Source organism: Schistocerca cancellata, chromosome 3, assembly GCF_023864275.1.
Source record: "Schistocerca cancellata isolate TAMUIC-IGC-003103 chromosome 3, iqSchCanc2.1, whole genome shotgun sequence".
Lineage (NCBI taxonomy): Eukaryota > Metazoa > Arthropoda > Insecta > Orthoptera > Acrididae > Schistocerca > Schistocerca cancellata.
In genome coordinates, this window is record NC_064628.1 from 627,303,604 (window position 1) to 627,327,576 (window position 23,973).

The following is a 23,973-nucleotide window of genomic DNA, read 5'->3' on the forward strand; positions in this document are numbered from 1 at the left end:
AGGTGCCTTTTCGTGGTGCACTAGTGTTTAGTTTTCCACAACTCTGGCCGTCTGCGACGAACATCTTCCCTCAGTCGCCTCAAAACATCACAGTAACATAGACCGTCGACAGTCTGACCAGGTGGAACAAACTCCTTATGTACTATTTCCCGAATGTTGGAGAAAATGGTCAGCGCTGAGTTCATGTTTTTTAGGCCTTGAAGAAGATGGTATTTTCCATTGTGATGATTGCTCCTTCGTTCAGGGTCTTAACCATAGACTCAGGATTCATCAACCGTTTTTCCTTTGGATAAGAATGTTGGACTCTCTCGAACTCTTTGTTGCGGCTCAGTCCATGTCTGAATCCTAAGGCTTCGTTGGTCGATGCTGAGAAGGTAAGGGACAAACTTCGCTGAAATACGTCTCGTGTTCATTTCATCTGCTAGAATTTGTTGACATGTACCATACGACAGCCCAAGCCTGTTACAAACATTGTGAATTGTCTGCTTTCAGTCTTTGTGAATCATGCCATGCACTTGCATGATCATTTCCAGTATTACGCATGTTGAGGGTCGACCAAAATGTTTGTCATCTTCCACAGATTCTTGGCCTTCCTTGCAGCGCTTTATATGTTTTTGCTTAACTTAGCGCACTCTCACTGAATACATCTGTCAGCATGCGGTGTGTTTAAGTTGTAGTACTCTTGAACTTGAAACATAATTTGTTGCAAATCCGTTGTTCCTTAACGTTAGCCATTCCACAATTCGTAGAAGCACTGAAACCCATCCTGACACACATCATTGCGGCTCACAACTGTATGGGCCAAAGGTGACGCAACATTGTGCCACAGAAGTTAAAAAGTGTACCTAGAGACATCTAGCGGCGGAATGTCGTACTGCTAATGGTTTCACCGGTACAATGAAATTCTCGGATGTTTTGTGTAATTGTATATAATCGCATGGCGTGTTAAAACTGTTTGGCCACTGCAGCACTAACCTCCAAGACGAGGCTGTGGAATGGCGCTGGCACCGAGGAAGCGAATCCCGGTGGAGTCATCATGAGCCACACTTCCCCCAATGGCCGCAGACTCTGCAGACACACACGGCTGAAACAGCTGCTGCTAAAAGGAATACATTTACATTTATGGCACAAATTTACTAAAAGAAGGAATCAGTCAGTAGATCACACTCTGAGGCGTCAGGCAATCCATTTAGGTAATGGAGTGAAGTATGGGGTGTAAAAATTGTAGAGGGAAAGCAAGGCTTAAAAAACAGGTTGCGATGGATGTAGGTAGTAGTAGTTATGCAGAGATTCAGAGGCTCAGTACTCTGAACAGCTACATCTAAGCACTCTTCGGACTAAAGATCACATTAATTATTTAAATCTATGTCTACAATGAGAAAGAAGTTGAATTTTATTTTAGGATACTTGAGAAGCCTCTTCGTGGCTATAAATAAAACCAGCAGAAAAATGCGAATATGTTTATATTTAATGAAAAGACTATGAATGAAAAGGGGATTAACAGCTGTCTGATTCTACCTTCCTCAGTATCTTTAAAAATTTTCCCAAAATTCTGACATGCAAACTTATTCACACACTTTTTCATTTGTAGCTTACCTCCAAATCCCACAAGCTCCCATAACTATTACTCGCTCATACTCATGAGTCCATTCTTGTGTAAGTCGCCCTTACCTATCCACACCCACTTGCCCACTCTTACTCACTCATTCAACCCAACTTACAGTCTACATCTACATCTACATCCATACTCCGCAAGCACCTGACGGTGTGTGGCGGAGGGTACCTTGAGTACCTCTATCGGTTCTCCCTTCTATTCCAGTCTCGTATTGTTCGTGGGAAGAAGGATTGTCGGTATGCTTCTGTGTGGGCTCTAATCTCTCTGATTTTATCCTCATGGTCTCTTCGCGAGATATACGTAGGAGGGAGCAATATACTGCTTGACTCTTCGGTGAAGGTATGTTCTCGAAACTTTAACAAAAGCCCGTACCGAGCTACTGAGCGTCTCTCCTGCAGAGTCTTCCACTGGAGTGTATCTATCATCTCCGTAACGCTTTCGCGATTACTAAATGATCCTGTAACGAAGCGCGCTGCTCTCCGTTGGATCTTCTCTATCTCTTCTATCAACCCTCTCTGGTACGGATCCCACACTGCTGAGCAGTATTCAAGCAGTGGGCGAACGAGCGTACTGTAACCTACTTCCTTTGTTTTCGGATTGCATTTCCTTAGGATTCTTCCAATGAATCTCAGCCTGGCATCTGCTTTATCGACGATCAACTTTATATGCTCATTCAATTTTAAGTCACTCATAATGCGTACTCCCAGATAATTTATGGAATTAACTGCTTCCAGTTGCTGACCTGCTATTTTGTAGCTAAAGGATAAGGGATCTATCTTTCTATGTATTTGCAGCACATTACACTTGTCTACATTGAGATTCAATTGCCATTCCCTGCACCATGCGTCAATTCGCTGCAGATCCTCCTGCATTTAAGTACAATTTTCCATTGTTACAGCCTCTCGATACACCACAGCATCATCTGCAAAAAGCCTCAGTGAACTTCCGATGTCATCCACAAGGTCATTTATGTATATTGTGAATAGCAACGGTCCTATGACACTCCCCTGCGGCACACCTGAAATCACTCTTACTTCGGAAGACTTCTCTCCATTGAGAATGACATGCTGCCTTCTGTTATCTAGGAACTCTTCAATCCAATCACACAATTGGTCTGATAGTCCATATGCTCTTACTTTGTTCATTAAAGGTCTGTGGGGAACTGTATCGAACGCCTTGCGAAAGTCAAGAAACACGGTATCTACCTGGGAACCCGTGTCTATGACCCTCTGAGCCTCGTGGACGAATAGCGCGAGCTGGGTTTCACACGACCGTCTTTTTCGAAACCCTTGCTCTCTCTTTGAGTCTCTCTAAGTGTCACTGACCCCTTTCTCACAGCCACAGTGACCTTCATTCTGCTCTACCAGTACAGTCTCCTCTCACTATCACTGTCTCCATGTTGTTCTCTCTTAATCCTATCATCTCATTTATTCCATCCCACTGCTGCTTTTCTTCTCACTGTCACTGTATTTATATCTTTCTTGTTGCCATTGTCATAGGCTCTGTCTTTCATTATGAGTGGCTCCCAGCCACATCCACTTTTTCCTTCTCTTTCTTCGTTTCCTACTTGCACTGTTTCCTTCACTCTTTTCCTAACACTCTTCTGTCACTGTCAACTAAACTGTATAACACTGTATTATGTTTTCTGCCACTGTCAAGAAGGCAAAACTTTTTCACGAGATGGGTAAAGCCCATCTGTAGGTGATTTACCCTGAATTTTTGGTGCACAGTGAACCGGTAACGCGAAATTGGCTAGTTTGCCTTTTTAACGAAATTCTTCATACAGCGACATTACCCAAAACATTTAAAAGAGCAAAAATTATCGCTATCAAAAGCCAGGGAAAGAGGGAGCAGCTGCAGAACACTTCCGCTCAATATCTCTACTTAGCTGTGCTTACAAGCTGTTGGAAAGAATGATTCTAAACAGAATCCAAGATCAAATTAATGCTACAATACCACCTGATCAAGCTGGATTCAGACATTATAGAATCTGGAATCTGGATACCAAAAGAAGCTTAAAACTGGAGTAGTGTTCATTGACCTGTCAGAGGCTTATGACACGGTGTGGCAGGAGGGCCTATTATTGAAATTTTTGAGAGCAATACCTTGCAAAACTCTAGGCAACCTCTTAAGTAACATGTTAAGCAATAGGAGGTTTAAAGTAGATCAAGGAGGAGAGAAAAGCAAATGGCATGTACTCAATGACGGATTACCTCAGGGCTCTGTTCTTGCTCCAGTGTTATTCAACCTCTACACAGCTGACCTGCCGAAATTTGCAATATGCAGATGACCTGGCAATTTCATATCAGAGTGAAGACCTTTATGAATGTGAAGAACACCTAACAAACAGCCTTACTAAACTTTATGAGCATTTTGAGACATGTCGACTGAGACTAAATGTTTCTAAAACCGAGTTAAGCCTGTTCCACCTCTCTAATTGCCTTTCATTGGAAAAGATCAGTCCACAGTTCGGCCCTCTTGGCACACTCAGATAAAACGAAAGCACAAAATACCTGGGAGTCATTCTGGACAGAACTTTAATGTACAAAAACACGTTTCCAACTTGGCAAAGAAGATACAAACACGGGTGAACCTTGTGAGAAAGCTGGCAGACAGTACATGGGGAGCAACCACATCAGTCCTCTTAGAAGCATCCCTTGCACTGGTATACTCTGCAGCAGAATACTGTGCACCAGTTTGGCTCCGAAGCGCCCACATAGTGAAAGTAGACGTCCAACTGAACTCAATTATGAGAGTAATTAGTGGTACAGTCCGGTCTACACCTACTTGCTGGCTGCCAGTGCTTTCAGACATCTGTCCACCAGACCTCCGTCGAAAGGCTGCTCTTTACAACCTCTGTCAGCAAGTTTCTGAAAACAACGCGATCCCTCTTCATGACGATTTGCTGTCACTGCCCAGGAAACGCCTCAAATCTAAACGATCAGCATATGAAATGGGAGTTCAAATGCTATCCACAGTATTCGACCAGGACGCAGAGTGGAAACGTGAGTGACAAGCTACAAGAAGCCGAAACGATGAACTTGTAGACAATCCAACAGTTCCAGTTCCAGACTTCCACCAACCAAGGGAGGTTTGGGTGCAGTTAAACAGATATCGGACTGAGGAGGCTAGGTGCAAATACGACATGTACAAGTGGGGCTTTTCAAGTGACAGTGTGTGTGACTGTGGTGATACCCAAACAATGAGCCACATTGTGAATGAATGTCCAATCAGACTCTTCCCTGGTGGCATTGAGAAGCTCCATCAAGCATCCCACGAGGCACTCCACTGGATCGAGTCCATCAACATCCGAGTGTAGTCTGAGCCGTTTTAAAACTTGTATACTGTATATTATTTCACATGTTCATATATATATATATATATATATATATATATATATATATATATATATATATATATATATATATACAGGGTGTTTCAAAAATGACCGGTATATTTGAAACGGCAATAAAAACTAAACGAGCAGCGATAGAAATACACCGTTTCTTGCAATATGCTTGGGACAACAGTACATTTTCAGGCAGACAAACTTTCGAAATTACAGTAGTTACAATTTTCAACAACAGATGGCGCTGCGGTCTGGGAAACTCTATAGTACGATATTTTCCACATATCCACCATGCGTAGCAATAATATGGCGTAGTCTCTGAATGAAATTACCCGAAACCTTTGACAACGTGTCTGGCGGAATGGCTTCACATGCAGATGAGATGTACTGCTTCAGCTGTTCAATTGTTTCTGGATTCTGGCGGTACACCTGGTCTTTCAAGTGTCCCCACAGAAAGAAGTCACAGGGCTTCATGTCTGGCGAATAGGGAGGCCAATCCACGCCGCCTCCTGTATGTTTCGGATAGCCCAAAGCAATCACACGATCATCGAAATATTCATTCAGGAAATTAAAGACGTCGGCCGTGCGATGTGGCCGGGCACCATCTTGCATAAACCACGAGGTGTTCGCAGTGTCGTCTAAGGCAGTTTGTACCGCCACAAATTCACGAAGAATGTCCAGATAGCGTGATGCAGTAATCGTTTCGGATCTGAAAAATGGGCCAATGATTTCTTTGGAAGAAATGGCGGCCCAGACCAGTACTTTTTGAGGATGCAGGGACGATGGGACTGCAACCTGCAACATGGGGCTTTTCGGTTCCCCATATGCGCCAGTTCTGTTTATTGACGAAGCCGTCCAGGTAAAAATAAGCTTCGTCAGTAAACCAAATGCTGCCCACATGCATATCGCCGTCATCAATCCTGTGCACTATATCGTTAGAGAATGTCTCTCGTGCAGCAATGGTAGCGGCGCTGAGGGGTTGCCGCGTTTGAATTTTGTACGGATAGAGGTGTAAACTCTGGCGCATGAGACGATACGTGGACGTTGGCGTCATTTGGACCGCAGCTGCAACACGGCGAACGGAAACCCGAGGCCGCTGTTGGATCACCTGCTGCACTAGCTGCGCGTTGCCCTCTGTGGTTGCCGTACGCGGTCGCCCTACCTTTCCAGCACGTTCATCCGTCACGTTCCCAGTCCGTTGAAAATTTTCAAACAGATCCTTTATTGTATCGCTTTTCGGTCCTTTGGTTACATGAAACCTCCGTTGAAAACTTCGTCTTGTTGCAACAACACTGTGTTCTAGGCGGTGGAATTCCAACACCAGAAAAATCCTCTGTTCTAAGGAATAAACCATGTTGTCTACAGCACACTTGCACGTTGTGAACAGCACACGCTTACAGCAGAAAGACGACGTACAGAATGGCGCACCCACAGACTGCGTTGTCTTCTATATCTTTCACATCACTTGCAGCGCCATCTGTTGTTGAAAATTGTAACTACTGTAATTTCGAAAGTTTGTCCACCTGAAAATGTACTGTTGTCCCAAGCATATTGCAACAAACGGTGTATTTCTATCGCTGCTCGTTTAGTTTTTATTGCCGTTTCAAATATACCGGTCATTTTTGAAACACCCTGTATATATATATATTTATACACATTTATACACATTTAGCAAAACAAAGAAATATATATATATATATATATATATATATATATATATATATATATATATATATATATATATTTCTTTGTTTTGCTAAATGTGTATAACTGTAATTGATGCATACGATAATAATAATAATAATAATAATAAAGGGGAATGTCCGAGAACGATACGTCTTTTCTGCCATTCTGTCCCGTCTTCATGTCGAGCCATCTTACTGCACTGATTACATACAACCAACTGGCACATACACACAAGTTGTCAAAAAGTGGACTTACATTCTGCACCCGGTGTCATCTTCATATACAAATGAATGTTCGACTCTGCAGCAGATAACAATCGAAACTGAGTGCCAAACTACTGCCCAAAGAATTCTTTAGTTATCTCGTTCTTTTGTCTGCCATGCAACCGAACGTTCTCGGTGGCGTAGAATAAATAGGTGCTCCTAATCCTCAACATCTGAAATTTCTTCGCTTGTTCTCTGTAAGTTCAAGTGACAATGAGCAGCGAGGTAAGCGGCGTGTAGCGACCACTCTCGCATATTTAATATTAGGATCAGAAAAGAAACGCCGACTCGTTCTCAATGTTTATGAGATTTATACTTCATAAAAAATAAATATACAGGATAGTCATAAACAGTGTGAAAATCTTGTAAGGATGAGCTGAGACCGGCGTCAGCATTGGAAGGTCATATGACAGCGTAGTACCAAGTTCAAAAATGTCTACAGTGCTCCAAACAGCTCACAGTGCTCTCTGAAAGCAGCGACTGACATTTTGACCGGTGAGCTCGTTTCACAACTCAAAACACGATTCCTTGGAAAAACCATGACCACTGTTGGTATAGTAAAATTAAACACCATCTGAATCACTACAGGATGATCTGAAAATCTTGTAAAGGTGTTTGCAGGGTAGGTTGTGTTGAAACATAATTGTCAAGAAAGAAATTCTATGCTTTGCACCTTTTACGAGCTAATTAGAATTGATGTTAGCCAAACAGGCTGTTGCGCGCGCAAATTCAAGTGACCCACCAGAGTTGGTGTCGCCAAACGTACCTTTTGTTTTATTTGCTGAAATCGAAAAACAGAGCAGTACAAAAATTGGACATGGGCCTGTATGGAAGATCGGAGCCGATACAAAGGCTGTGCTGTCTAGTGTGTTATCATCTACGCTATGAGAACAAGTGCCACTAATCGTATTTGGCGGGCCGGTTGAATCTGCGCGCGCAACGACCTGATTGACTAACTACAATGCCAGTTAACTCTGAAACGGTGCAACGTATCGAATTCTTTCTTAACAATTGTTTCTCTCCACAACCTACACAAACATTTTTACAAAGTTTTCACACTGTGTCTGTGTTTTTGTGAAGTATAAATCTCATAAACATTGAGAATAAGTCAGCGCTTCTTTTCTGGTCCTAATACTAACTAAATATACGAGAGTGGTCGCTAGACACCGCTTACCTCGCTGCTGTAGTGTCACTCTAACTTATAGAGAACAAGCGAAGCAGTTCCAGACCTTGGCAATTACGAGCACACCCTCATCTTACGTCACCGAGAGCGTTCGGCTGCATGGTAGACCAAAGATCGAGATAACTAAAGAATTGTGTTCGGGCAGTAGTTTGGCACTCGGTTTGTGTTGTTATCTTCTGCAGAGTCGAACATTCATTTGTATATGAAGACGATAAAGGGTGCAGGAGGTAAGTCCACTTTTTGTCAAATCATTTTATGGCCTATTTGTGTCGATTCAGGTCTGTACACTACATTCCGCAAATGCTTCACGGAAGACAGGGAGTAGTAAGAGAAACGTTGACAGTTTTAATATACACTGTCTAATCAAAAGCATCCAGATACCCCATTGTAAATCGGAATTGACCAGACGTCACGACAGGTGGACTTGCGAATGCAGAAGAAAGGGGGGAGGGGGGGGGGCAGTACTGTGTTGGCAGCAATGTCAGAATGGGTCACTCAGGAGAGCTCAGTGATTTCGAACGTGGACTAGTTAGTGGACGTCTCCTGAGTAACAAATCATCAGGGACATTTCAACCCTTCTAAAGCTGCCATAATTGGCTTTTGGTGATGTGATTGTGAAGTAGAAACGCAAAGGAACAACCATGGCTACACCAAGACAAAGCGGACGAGGAGCGTTGAGCACAGAGGACGAATCACTTGAGAATTGCAAAGTGCTATTAGCAGCCCAGCTAGCAATAGTCAAGCAGCTCCTCATAAGCCCCACATTTCTGCAGTAAATGCTAAAAAGTAATCTCTACTATTACCCTCTACAAGACAGTATATCCATGATAACAAATCTCTACATATAAACTGCAGGAATAGGAACGACACTGTAACAGAAACGTGGAAACAGAATTAAAAAATAATGAATACTTTTATTAATAGTAATGATACAACAAATATACTCAACTATGATAACAGTTTGATGCATGGCACTTGATCTCATACACAATGTAAATAATAAACTCCATTGTTTTACTACCCTTCTTTCTCTTGGGCTGTCTGCTACAAAGTCACTAGGACTTTACAAATAATAAACACTGTTGTCTCACTGCCCTTCTGGCTCTTGAGCTGTCTGCTACAAAGTCACTAGGACTTAAATACGTTGTATGACACTCGTAAGTAAATGTTCCTATTCGTTCCATAAGAGGGATTGTTCTGTTGGAACTGTAGTCACTGTAGAAATTCGTAAATGTAGTAGCTTCAGAACGAAAATGCCTAATCTGCAGTAAGTAACTGAACTGCAGGCACTGCGCTCCATAGCTGAATGTCTGGAACTGGGCTCTGTAGATGAATATCAGGAACTGGGGCGAGTGTCGGCGACACCTCTGGTGTTGTTTCTGTTGGTGGATGGATCCAATCAGCGCCCGTACCTGGCGGAAGCGAACTGGCCCATGCTTGACAGTGCTCTCTGTGACAGTTGGCAACACTATCGGCGGATGATCATGACGCTCTGGAGGACGTGGTGCCGAAGCAGCAGGTAGTGCTAATTAGCGAGCACCATCTGGAGGCAGCCGCTCGTCACTGGGAGGCACCAGGCGAATTAGGTGCCTGTGTTGTGGCGACCCCTCGTGGTGTCACTGAATACCTCTTGAGCTGTGTACACAGCTTGGTGTGATTCCCATATTGCGCTTAAGGAAACACTAAATGTGGAAGGATATGAACAAATTTTGCAACACTATGTGCTGCGTACAGTAGAGGAACAGTTTTGTGATGATGACTGTTGGCATCAACATGACAATTCACCTTGTCATAAAGCAGCATCTTTGGGGTAATGGTTTGTGGAGAGTGACAATGAAGAAATGAAGTGGCCTGTGCAGAGTCCAGACCTGGCTCCAATGGAGAACCTCTGGGATAGTTAGAAAGTCCATTTCGATCTAGATCCTAGCGACCAACATCACCATCTTCTCAGGTTCTTGTACTTAAGGAAGAATGCGCCACCATTCCTCCACAGAAATTCAGACACCTCACTGGAACTGTCCCCAGCAGAATTCAAGTCGTCATAAAGACGAATGGTAGACACATCCCGTACTAACGTCCGCTAATTGATGTACAGATGAGGGTCAGGTAGTGTACATGTACAAGGGGGAAATGAAACAAGTACAGCACCTGCTGAGTGAAATGTTGCATTGCATCATGCTAACGTAGGTTTCTATTTATTCTGAGTTAGCCAATTTGCACTTGGTTAAACGGACACGTGTCTTATTCTCCTTTTCTGTCCTAACCTTAAACCATGTGATGATGATGTTTGGTTTGTGGAGCATTCAACTGCGCGGACATCAGCGCCTGTAAAAAGTCCAAAGTTTTACACAGTCCAATTTTTTTAAATGTTTCAAATGGCACTGAGCACTATGGGACTTAACTTCTGAGGTCATCAGTCCCCTAGAACTTCGAACTAGTTAAACCTAACTAACCTAAGGACATCACACACATCCATGCCCGAGGCAGGATTCGAACCTGCGACCGTAACGGTCGCGCGGTTCCAGACTGTAGTGCCTAGAAACGCTCTGCCACCCCGGCCGGCCCAATTTTTTTTAAACAATCTGAACGAGCCACTGTCACGAATGATGATGATGATTATGATGAAATGATGAGGACAACACAAACACCCAGTCCCCGGGGCAGAGAAAATCCCCAACTTGGCCGGGAATCGAACCTGGGACCCTGTAACCTTAAAACAATTGCTCACTTCGTGGTGGCCGGCGCATGCGCAGTGCCACGATTTGCTCACCTCTGGTGCGACAGTTACGCCGGACGAGGCAACAGCGACGAACACGGGCTGGATGTGAATGACACTGCGTTCGCGACCGAGGCGGGTCGACTCCGCCAGCACCGCCATGTACGGGACGTCCAAATCCTGCAGCAGCCGACGGGTCTTCAGCTCTGCGCATAAAATACCGGTGTTGTCATCTATGCACGATGGAGCGGAGGAAAGTTCTTGTCCTGTCATCTTGCCACGTAGAGGAAGGGGTAATTAGATTAATGACGAACACTAACTTCACTAAACGAAGGTTTATTCAGTACTTGCATTTGCACAGCGAACTGCCTCTGGCCAGTACACATATGGTATATATACGGTTACAGAACATTCCAGTACAATGATTCTTGGTATTTGTGGATACGTCTAGAATGTCCTCGAACCGAATATAGAAATTAAAATTTCACAATTCGGGTGAGTTTTGAACTCACGACCCTCTATGCAACACTCTAGTATCATAACCTCTACACCACAGTGACGGTGCTACTCAATTGTTTCTGCGACGATATAGAAAATATTGACATCGGTGAACTCTGGCTTCTCGGTACATGTTGCCTAATAATTTACCCCAATACTCAAAATGAGCTGCGGAATACGAATTTTCCAAGCAATCTACATCAGACTGAATTAGATACGCTGTACTTTTTGTTCCCTACATCCACAGTGAGGAGATCCTCAAGGATAACTTAACACATTTGTGAAGATCTTCGCTAGAAGGTGATGAGAGGGCACTCATCGAAACGCCGCGGAATCTTTTCGTCGCAACCACCCATATGAAAACCCGAGATAATTTCGTCAAAATAACAAACTAGAAAAAAAACTAAGAAAGTATGCTTCTCTTTATTCAACAGTCCTGAGTAAAATGGTCTGTATGTGTATGGAATAAGTAAAATAATCTTACACAAATTATCGTTTAAAAGGTAACTACAAGTTTGTCATAAAATGTACTGCGTGAAAACGAATGTGAACAACCCGGAGATAGAGTTGCACGTCAAAGTAAGTTCGTACACATACACACTATCGGCCGGTATGAAAACGTTCAAAGTTAGAATTCTCTGTGACACGTAGAATGACTGCCAGAGCGTATTTACTGTTGTTCATAGGGTTGCACGTCAAAGTAAGTTCGTACACATACACATCATTGGCCGGTATGAAAACGTTCAAAGTTAGAATTCTCTGTGACAGGTAGAATGACTGCCGGGGCGTATTTACTATTGTTCATGATAAGTGCTGTTACTAGGCCTACTATGGTATAAAACAGGCGAGGATGTGTTTTTGAACAGGAATTAAAGGAAGTGAATTAAAGAAGAAAAAATATAGGACTGTATTTAAAAAAGATATACTGCTGTTCCGATCTTTGTTACAGGAAAGACAATAATTCTGGTTAATGACCACCTTTATAGCTAAACAACTTTTGCTTGATATGTATTTTATTTGGCTTCTAGACAAAAGCTGTTTGTGATGGCAAAGATAAACGAAACACTCTTCACACAGAGAGCTTAGGGTAAAGAGATCAAAAGGATTCGAGCACCTATTAGTGGACATCTCTTCTCGTTTCCACTACACGATCACATGCCAAAAATTCGACTTGAGCAACTGTAGAAGGATTGGAATATTCCTGATAGATTTCTTACCCAGGTGACATCCAATGACTAGTCGATATTCGAAATCACTGAGCTCTCCTGGCCGACCCATTCTGCTTTTACTGTTTCTAAGCGGACAACACAATGGAAGGGTGGTTCGATGAGTCTGGTAAATTTCTATGAAAGGATGGTTCATTTTTGTTGCGCTTTCATGTTTGGTAAACTTGATTATTCCAAGGATCTTATGAAGAATTACAACAATATACACCATACAGTTCACTGTTGACTGCCGTTTGAATTGGTCAGTATGTCGGCTGCGATTGAAAATGGAGAAAACCGACTTTTGCGCTGTTATTAAACATTTTCGTTTGATAGGTTGGACTGCTGCACAAATCAAAACAACTAGGTAAGGTTCACGTGGACTCTGCACCTTCATTGAAGCCACTATTGGATTAATGAATTTAAAAGTTGCTGAACCAGCACCGAAGACGAAGTGCGCTTCGGTCGTCCAATTGAGGAACCATTGACAAAGTCCATGATATGGCGATGCAAGATCGCAGAAGAAAAATTCGTGAGATTTCTAAGACTGTAGGCATCTCAACTGAGTGAGAGCATAACATCCTGCATGAAGAATTGGCTGTGAAGAACCTGTGGGCGAGGTGCATCCTGCGATTGCTCACAGTCGACCAAAAGCACGTTTGGGTCATTGCAGCACAATGTCTAGCTATGTTTAATCTGCAAGCCTTTTTACACCAATTGTAAAGAGGTTATCAATCTTGGATCTATCAATACACACCAGAATCAAAATAGCAGTCAAAACAATAAACAAAGGCTGGTGAAAGTGCAACAAAGAAGGCAAAGACACTTTTGTCAGCTGGTAACGTGAGGACCTCTGCTTTCTGGGATCACCAAGGAATTATCTTCATAGATTACATGGAAAAAGACGTTGTTGTATCGCCTGAAACTTGGGTTGGACCAATGATATCATGCAAACAGTGATCAGAATACAGCACAATCCCACACATCAGCGATAAAAATGGCGAAAGTGGATGAATTGGGATTTGAATTGGTTCCTCATCCACCTTAGTCACTAGACTTAGCCCCAAGTGACTTCTTCCTGGCCGCGCGGGATTCGCCGAGCGGTCTGAAGCGCTGCAGTCACGGACTGTGGGGCTGGTCCCGGCGGAGGTTCGAGTGCTCCCTCGGGCATGCGTGTGTGTGTTTGTCCTTAGGATAATTTAGGTTAAGTAGTTTGTAAGATTAGGGACTGATGAACTTAGCAGTTAAGTCCCATAAGATTTCACACACATTTGAACTTCTTCCTGTTTTCTAGCTAGAAGCTTTGGCTTTATGGGGAAAAATTTTCATAAAATGAGGAAATGATAGTTGCATTCAACGAGTGTTTTGCAGAGTATGGCAGACCTATTTCTATGACGGATGTAAAAGCTCTAGGATCGCTACAACAACTGTGTATCCCTCAAAGGAAGCTATGTCGAGAAGTAAGGTGAGTCTTTTTCCAAACACACATTTTTTCTTGCTTTTTTACCAAACTTATCAAACCACGTCGTACTCCCCGCTTCCTTTTATACTGGCGAATCCGCCTTTTTACATCTATTGGTCAATTCTGCATTACATCGTCGTGTCCTGTTACTTTTCGTCAGGTGGTGCACTTACACTATCTACTATGGAATGAAGGATTGGCTCACGAGAGGAATAGAGGCTGTTTCACAATTCATGTTTCAAAGGAAAATGTTCGTTTCTATGTTACAAGTAAAACAAGAAGTACAAATTTCGCTCCTATTTACTGTGATATTACAACAGCTGTTCGATATGACAACCAACAAATTCGGTGCAAACAGTGTATCCGCGCAGTACGTCCGCATAAACTATCCAAAAAGCGTGGTGCGTGGTTAATCACTTCTGCTGCAGACGTGATCCGTGCAACCAGGTCTTCCTCCAACTGGACGCAGGTCTCGTAGACAACACTCTCCATGTGGCCTCACAACAAGAAGTCCAAAAGAGTTAAGTCTGGACAGCTCGGTGGCCAAGCTCTATCTCGACCGAGTCACTTATCCCTGTAGATTACGTTCAGATGTTTTCGGACGCGAATTTCATATTAAACTGCCAAGCCACCATTTTGGAACCACAAAAAAATGGTTCAAATGGCTCTGAGCACTATGGGACTTAACATCTGTGGTCATCAGTCCCCTAGAACTTAGAACTACTTAAACCTAACTAACCTAAGGACATCACACACATCCATGACCGAGGCAGGATTCGAACCTGCGACCGTAGCGGTCACGCGGTTCCAGACTGACGCGCCTATAACCGCACGGCCACACCGGCCGGCTGGAACCATAATTCGTGCCGAATGTCCAATGTCACATCTTCCGAAAACTCCGCCAGCACTTGTTGCAGGAATATCAAGTACATGGCACCCATTAGGTGGGGAGAAAGGATGGTGGTCGAATCACACGACCCTCCCAGATACCTGTACAGACACTGATGCCGAAAGTCTTCGTGTACACGTGGCTTTGGGGTTTTCTTGATCCCAAAAGTGGCTATCTAGAGCGCTCAAAATACCTTCCCTGTTGAAATGCTCTTCGTCAGTGAAAAAAATTCGCCTTGGAAACTGAGGAAAATCCTCACAACATTGTAAAAGCCAAGTGCAGAAATTCACACGTGGCACAAAATCCGTCGGGAGCACGGCGTGTACCTTCTGAGGGTGATATGGGTGGGGGTTGCTGTTCACTCAGAACACGCCAGACAGGCGAGTGAGACACATGCAAGTAACGTGCAATGAGTCGAGTACTCGTCGATGGCTTCTCTTCAGCTTGATGCACTTCCTCTTGCAATACGTCAGTGCGCCGCGTTGTTGGAGCACCACAGTCCGCTCTACCGCTTGAGAGTTTCCCGCTTTCCCGCAGCAGTTGTTCTATTCTGGCAAATAGGGGATGAGTTGGTTCACACGATTTGGAAAGTACTCGTGGTACAGACGTTGGCCTTCTCTTCCATTACGGCGAGCCTCACCGTGAATTAACAACGATGGATGTACTCTGCGAATGTGTACTCGGACATCCTGTTAGTGCAGTACTAGTTACCGTAATCTCAACTAACGCATCACCAGGAAGCGTGAAAACAAGGTGGATGGAAATAGAGGATATCACGTGACAACGCGTCGTGGTACCATTCATTAACGTGCGTAACAGGCGAGAACTGCGTAAGAAGCACTCAGCACGCGATCGAGTAGCTCTTGTTTTCCTTGTAATATGGAAACGGAACCGTTTCCGGACATGGGTTCCTGTGTAAAAGTTAGCCGCTACTATGTTCCCTTTGCAACCTGTAGAAGCGTGTAGCATGAATTGTGAAATACATCGGTTTCTTCAGCGCCAGTTTAACCGGACTATTAAAACCGCTCAAAATAACCGGTTTCTGAAATAACCGGTTTTCCGTTTTTTATTCCTATTATGAAACGTAGAAATCGAACAAAGACTGAAAATTTGGACTCCCTCAGTTTTAAGATACATAGAAACAAGATATAAAATTAAATGGGCTAATAAAAGAAAATTTGTCCACCCACCGCCCGCTGCTTTTCTCGAAAAGTGGTAAATAACCGACTACTAAAACAAAAACGACCAGTATTCTCCGATAGATTCCAATTTTTTGAAACTCCGCTCATGAATAATTTTGTAATCGGAGATCATACCACTATTTGGACATTACGAATAGTCAGTGCAAAAGAATGAAAACTGAGACTGAAGGGCTCTATTTTTCGTGTTAATTAGTCCTTTTTTAAGAGCTGCAAGCAGATAAAGGCAAGTTATGTAGACACTGCCAGCAGATGAGCTGCTTTCTATTTTTATCGCAAACTATGAATGAACCGTTAATTTCTAAGTTTTCTGAATGAGATTTTCACTCTGTAGCGGAGTGTGCACTGATATGAAACTTCCTGGCAGATTAAAACTGTGTGCCGGACCGAGATTCGAACTCGGGACCTTTGCCTTTCGCGGGCAAGTGCTCTACCAACTGAGCTACCGAGTTCGAGTCTCGCGTCCGGCACACAGTTTTAATCTGCCAGGAAGTTTCATATCATCGCACACTCCGCTGCAGAGTGAAAATTTCATTCTGGAAACATCCCCCAGGCTGTGGCTAAGCCATGTCTCCGCAATATCCTTTCTTTCAGGAGTGCTAGTTCTGCAAGATTCGCAGAAGAGCTTCCGTAAAGTTTGGAAGGTAGCAGACGAGGTACTGGCAGAAGTAAAGCTGTGAGGACGGGGCGTGAGTCGTGCTTGGGTAGTTCAGATGGTGGAGCACTTGCCCGCGAAAGGCAAAGGTCCCGAGTTCGAGTCACGGTCCGGCATACAGTTTTAATCTGCCAGGAAGTTTCGTTTCTAAGTTTTCTCCTTATATTAAGTCACAGGCTTGTTGTGGCTCCTCCCGTTTTTAATCTTTTAAAGCAACTGGAGCATTGCACTAAACTGACACCACACTTTATAAAAGCTTCCAGACTACGGGTCGTGCCATTCAGTAACACAACTGATGTCAGATGACGACAGTGAGAAACTACTTGAGGCAAGTCCTGCACCCACCATGTGCACGTGTGTCTAATGGACCACAGCAGATGGTAACCGTACATTACTGCCTCGCCAATGGTGTACTAGGTCTTATGCCACGTGTCTACTGCTAGTTGCTGTTGGCATTGTTATTAAAATAGCACTGATCGTTTTTACGATTTTCTATAACAACGCAATAATTCAAAGTAATGCGAATTTTACGAATAAAATTGTCCGCAGCCCGTGGTCTTGCGGTAGCGTTCTCGCTTCCTGCGCACGGGGTCCCGGGTTGGATTCCCGGCAGGGGTCAGGGATTTTCTCTGCCTCGTGATCTTCATTGACTTGCAAGTCGCCGAAGTGGCGTCAACTAAAAAGGACTTGCAATACGGCGGCCGAACTTCCCCGCATGGGGCCTCCCGGCCAAAAATGCCATACCATCATTTCATTTCATTTTACGAATAAAATTTAATCGTTCTTTGGTTGTTTTGGGGAAGGAGACCAGACAGCGAGGTCATCGGTCTCATCGGATTAGGGAAGGACGGGGAAGGAAGTCGGCCGTGCCCTTTGAAAGGAACCATCCCAGCAGTTGCCTGGAGCGATTTAGCGAAATCACGGAAAACCTAAATCAGGATGGCCGGACGCGGGACTGAACCGTCGTCCTCCCGAACTCCCGAATGCGAGTCCAGTATCTAACCGCTCGGTAATCGTTCTTTAAAAAAGAACGAGGACTGTTCCTATGACTGTCTGACATTTCGGTTTTTTTACCTGGTTTGTTAATAAAATGTATTAATACCCAGAGCACAGATGGAAAAAAGCCCTAAGCAAATAAGGGGAAAGCTGAAAGGTAGAAAGAGTATATAGAGGGTCTGTACAAAGCAGATGTACTCGAGGGCAATATTATGGAAATGGAAGAGGAAGTAGATGAAGATGAAATGGGAGATATGATACTGCGTGAAGAATTTGACAGAGCACTGAAAGACCTAAGTCGAAACAAGGCCCCAGGAGTAGACAACGTTTCAAAAGAACTACTGATAGCCTTGGGTGAGCCAGGCATCACAAAACTCTTCCATTGATGTATGAGGGAGGCGAAATACTCTCAAGCTGCAAGAAGAATATAATAATTCCAACCCCAAAAAAAAGCTGGTGTAAAAATGACCGAACAATCAGTTTAATAAGTCACGGTTGCAAAATACTAACACGAGTTCTTTACAAACGACTGGAAAAACTGGTAGAAGCCGACCTCGGGGAAGGTCAGTTTGGATTCCATAGAAATGTTGGAACACATGAGAGAATACTGACCCTACGACTTACCTTAGGAGACAGGTTAAGGAAAGACAAACCTACGTTTCTGGGTTTTGTAACTTATAGAAAGCTTTTGACAGTGTCGTCAAAGGTGACAGGGGTAAAATAGAGGGAGCGATAGGCTATTTACAATCTGTACATAAACCAAATGGCCGTTGTAAGAGGTTCGAAAGGGAAGCAATGATGGAGAAGGGAGTGAGACAGGGTTGTAGCCTATCTCCGATGTTATTCAATCTGTATATTGAGCTAGAAAAGAAAGATTTGGAGTAGAAGTTGAAAACCATGCAGAAGAAATAAAAACTTCGAGGTTTGCTGACGACATCGAAATTCTTTCAGAGGCAGCAAAGGACCTGGAAGACCAGTTGAACGGTATGGGCAGCATCTTGAAAGGAGGATATAAAAACAAAAAAGAAAATGAGGATAATGGAATGTAGTCGAATTAAATCGGGTCATGCTGAAAGATTTATAGCACGAAATGAGACACTTAAAGTAGTAGATGAGTTTTGCTATCTGGGAAGCAAAATAACATGATGGTCGAAGTATATAAAATGTAGACTGGCAATGGCAAGGAAACCGTTTCTGAAGAAGAGAAATTTGTTAACATCGAGTATAGATTTAAGTGTCAGGAAGTCCTATCTAAAAGTATTTGTATGGAGTGTAGCGATGTATGGAAATGATACATGGACGATAAATAGTTTAGACAAGAAGAGAATAGAAGCAATTGAAATATGGCGCTACAGAAGAATGTTGAAGATTAGATGGGTAGATCACGAACTAATGAGGAGGTACTGAATAGAATTGGGGAGAAGAGGAATTTGTGACACAAGTTGACTAGAAGAAGGGATCGGTTGGTAGGAAACATTCTGAGGCATCAAGGACTCACCAGTTTAGAAATTCTTCCAATCCATATGTGGCATACAGCAAAGCAGTGCTTAACAGTATTGGTTAAAAACAGTCTTGGTTGCAATTTTATTTGTTCAGCTATGCGTTTCGCCTTATTTAGGCATCTTCAGGTTGATTTTAATTTGGTATTTCTTAAAACGATCCTTTAGGCAGTGTAGCCAAAGGGCATCGTCGAATACATCAGGCCAACGTTGCCTTCGGTAAACTCAGTAAAAACTTTTCTAGATGGATCAACCTGAAGATGCCTAAATAAGGCGAAACGCGTAGTTGAAAAATAAAAAAAACTACAATTGCAACCAAGACTGCTTTTAACCAATACTCACCAGTTTAGTATTGAAGGAAAGCATGGAGGGTAAAAATCGTTGAGGGAGACCAAGAGCTGAATACAATAAGCAGATTCAGAAGGATGTAGTTTGCAGTTCAAATGGCTCTGAGCGCTATGGGTCTTAACTTCTGAGGTCATCAGTCCGCTAGAGCTTAGAAGTACTTAAACCTAACTAAGGACATCACACACATCCATACCCGAGGCAGGATTCGAACCTGCGACCGTAGAAGTCGCGCGGTTCCAGACTGAAGCGCCTAGAACCGCTCGACCACCACGGCCGGCGTAGGCTGCAGCAGCTACTCGGAGATGAAGAGGCTTGCACAGGATAGAGTAGCATGGAGAGCTGCATCAAATCAGTCTCTGGACTGAAGATCACAACAACATTAGTAAAAAATAAAAACACATGTCATAACCGAGGGCAAACAAATACAGAAAAATACCTGTTATTTCGAACTAAAATATCGGTACCGGTTTTAACCGGTCAGTTTCTCCCATACCTATTGCGAAACTCCATGTTTCTGGCGGGCAGCATCAGACCAGTCAGAAGAGCAGAAGAGTGATTGCGGCAAGAGAGAGTGGACAGGACAGATACCTGTGGCGAGGTCTCGGCGCGCCAGCACGAACACAGCGTATCCGCAGAGGACCTTATGGCAGAGCGCGACCAGCATGCGCGACGCCTCCGCGTCGGACAGCCCGCCCCCGCCGCCCTGCGACAGGTCCGCCGCCCACGCCGGCGGCACTACCCCGCAAGTCGAGTTGCCGCTCCCTGCCCACACAGTAAACATTACACAGGCGTCTGACACCTGTAACCAACTTGATAATTAATGCACAAACAGCTCTGTCTATGACCGAGGAACAATACATAGACTCAACTTACATTTACCAAGAAGAATACATTGTAGCCGTTACTAGTCTGCTAGAGGCGATGGCGTTATATTACACTACTGGCCATGAACACTGCTACACCACGATGATGTGCTACAGACGCGAAATTTAACCGACAAGAAGAAGATGCTGTGATATGCAAATGATTAGCTTTTCAGGGCATTCACACAAGGTTGGTGCCGGTGGCGACACCTAAAACGTGCTGACATGAGGAATGTTTCCAACTGGCTTCTCATATACAAACAGCAGCTGACCGGCGTTGCCTGGTGAAACGTTGTTGTGATGCCTCGAATAAGGAGGAGAAATGCGTACCATCACGTTTCCGACTTTGAAAAAGGTCGGATTGTAGCCTAACGCGATTGCAGTTTATTGTATCGTGACATTGCTGCTCGCGTTGGACGAGATCCAAGGACTGTTAGCAGACTATGGAATCGGTGGTTTCAGGAGGGTAATATGGAACACCGTGCTGGATCCCAACGGCCTCGTATCACTAGCAGTCTAGATGACAGGCATGGCTGTAACGGATCGTGCAGTCACGTCTCGATCCCTGAGTCAACAGATGGGGACGTTTGCAACACAACAACCATTTGCACGAACAGTTCGACGACGTTTGCAGCAGCATGCACTATTAGCTCGGAGAACATGGCTGCAGTTACCCTTGACGCTGCATCACAGACAGGAGCGCCTGCGATGGTGTTCTCAACGACGAACCTGGGTGCACGAATGGCAAAACGTCATTTTTTCGGATGAATCCAGGTTCTGTTTACAGCATCATGATGGTCGCATCCGAGTTTGGCGACATCGCGGTGAACGCACATTGGAAGCGTGTATTCGTCATCACCCAGTTTGATGGTATGGGGTGCCATCGGTTACACGTCTCTGTCACCTCTTGTTCGCATTGACGACACTTTGAACAGTGGACGTTACATTTCAGATCTGTTACGACCCGTGGCTCTACCCTTCATTCGATCCCTGCAAAACCCTACATTTCAGCAGGATAATGCACGATCGCATGTTGCAGGTTCTGTACGGGGCTTTCTGGATACAGAAAATGTTCGACTGCTGCCCTGACCAGCACATTCTCCAGATCTCTCACCAACTGATAACGTCTGGTCAATGGTGGCCGAGCAACTGGCTCGTCACAATACGCCAGTCACTACTCTTGATGAACTGTGGTATCGCGTTGAAGCTACATTGGCAGCTGTACCTGTACACGCCATCCAAGTTCTGTTTGACTCAATGCTCAGGTGTATCAAGGCCGTTATTTCGCCCAGAGGTGGTTGTTCTGGGTACTGATTTCTCAGGATCTATGTACCCAAATTGCGTGAAAATGTAATCACATGTCAGTTCTAGCATTATATATTTGTCCAATGAATACCCGTTTATCATCTGCATTTCTTCTTGGTGTAACAATTGTAATGGCCAGTAGTGTATTTATGGTTATTTCACAGTTCATAATACAGTAATCCTTCAGGTATGGAATATTTGCTTTCAATATTACATTACAATTTTATTACGAAAATAGAAAGTCGACAACAATGCACCTTCTAAACCGACATTTATATGTCCATTGTTGTAAGTAATTCATAGAAAATTCATACACGTTCATTGTTATGACAAATTCGTAGTTAGGAATTGAGCTTTGCTGAAGTAAGACGTGGTGTTTTATACTGAGGTGAGGGATACCTTCTAGTAACGCATCGGACCTCCTTTTGCCCGGCATAGTGCAGCAGCTTCACGTGGCATGAAAGTCCCCTGCATAAAAATTCAGCCATACTGCCTCTGTAGCTGTCTGTAATTGCGAAAGTGTTGCCGGTGCAGCATTTTGTGCACGAACTGACCTCTCGATTATGCCCCATAAATGTTCGATGGGATTGATGTCAGGAAATCTGGTTGCTCAAATCATTCACTCGAACTCTCCAGGACGTTCTTGAAACCAATGGCGAACAATTGGGGCTCGGTGACATGGTGCACTTGTGATGATACAGTTAAATTCAAATTGCAGTGTGTAATTTTTTTATTTGTTTAAACAGTATCGAGTGAAAATCGTCCGAGTAAAATGATCGATCTTATACAAAAGGTTAGTTTGAAAGAAACCTCTATAACTATGTGAATAAACGCAAGTGTGCTGTCTGATAAATGTTTCTTGGAAGGAGAGAGTATTTTGTTAAAAATTAATAATTTTATGACAGATAAAATGTAGAAATGAATGTAAGTTATAAATGTACTGACTATAACATTCTATTGGTCAGAACGTGCAATTCCTTTAAACAAAATAAAATCGTAATGGTAGGGAATCCAAAACGGGTTTTCGATCGCCAGTCTTTTGGATGACCTTGGTGCGAACACTGCAAGCTAGGAAAAGAAAGGAAAACGAGAGACAGTTGCAGTCGAGTCTTGACAGTGTATGTATCGTGGCGTGTCATGTCTGGCGAAGTAAGTGTTAAGCAAAAACAGTTCCGTGTGAAAGTGCTTAATATTTGGGGTGGGAGTGCTTTATAGTTTCTAAAGTCATTTCCAGTTTATTTTGTGTCGGAAAACACGGAAATCCAGCTGGTTTCATATGAGCCGATGATACAGCAAGTTATCATGGCTACCGCATGTGTATGGTACTTATAAATTAATTCCATCACTGGAGATGTGAAGAGTCTATCCAAATTTTCATACAGCAAGCAACAACTTCAACACTTACCTGAACTAGTTATCAAGAGGTTGAGATCACACAATGCTGTTCCACCAAGACTATATGAACTACCCAAGATTCACAAGGATGGCAATCCACTCGATTGATACCAAGTCATATTGGTGCTTCTAGTTATTCGATTGCAAAAAATCTGGCCTCCTTACTCAAGCCGTACGTGGGTAAGTGCTGCCACCATACACGTAATTCCAAGGATTTTATCAATCGTTTGAAAACCGTTAAGCTGAGCAGCTCGGATTCACTAGTTAGCTTCGATGTGGTCTCACTTTTTACCACAGTGCCTTATTTGACTCGCTACATCTTATTGGTAACTTGTTCCATAATGATTTGACAGCTTTGTTTGAACATACTCTGTACTCAGCTTATTTCTTATTTAATAACGAATGTTTTGAACAAACTGACAGTGTCGCCATGGGGAGTCTCTTGCCCCCTGTGGTGGCCAAGCCTTTGAGGAGAAAGCTCTTGAGTCTGCCTTCTTAAAGCCTACGGTTTTCTGGCGTTATGTAGATGATATTTTCGTCGTATGGCCTCATGGCAGACAAGAACTGGAAAAATTCCTTTGTCATTTAAATTCTTTAGATGAGAACATCAAGTTTACTATGGTGATTGAGAAAGATGGGACTTAACCCTTTCTAAACGTGTTAGTACGCCGTAAAGAATGATTAGTCTTTGGGACATTCGGTGTATTGAAAACCCACACATACAGATATATATTTTTAGGCGTCCAGTTGCCATCACCCCGCACAAACCGCCGGCGTTCTTAGTACTTTAATTCACCGGGCGCATGTAATTTCGGATGTTGATAGCCTTCACGAAGAATTAGTGCAT

At 43.5% G+C, this 23,973-nt stretch overlaps 1 protein-coding gene across 1 annotated transcript in view; it reads right to left on the reverse strand.

Annotated features, from left to right (window-relative positions):
• The window catches only part of LOC126176470 (probable glutamate receptor), a 211,571-nt gene extending 191,227 nt beyond the window's left edge, over positions 1–20,344 (reverse strand). The window contains exons 1-3 of the mRNA XM_049923627.1: positions 20,152–20,344; positions 10,867–11,018; positions 976–1,068 (exon numbers count right to left, since the gene is read on the reverse strand). Of these exons, the coding sequence (XP_049779584.1) occupies positions 976–1,068; positions 10,867–11,018; positions 20,152–20,344 (438 nt within the window). The remainder of the gene's footprint in view (positions 1–975; positions 1,069–10,866; positions 11,019–20,151) is intronic.
• Between the last annotated feature and the right edge of the window lie 3,629 nt (positions 20,345–23,973).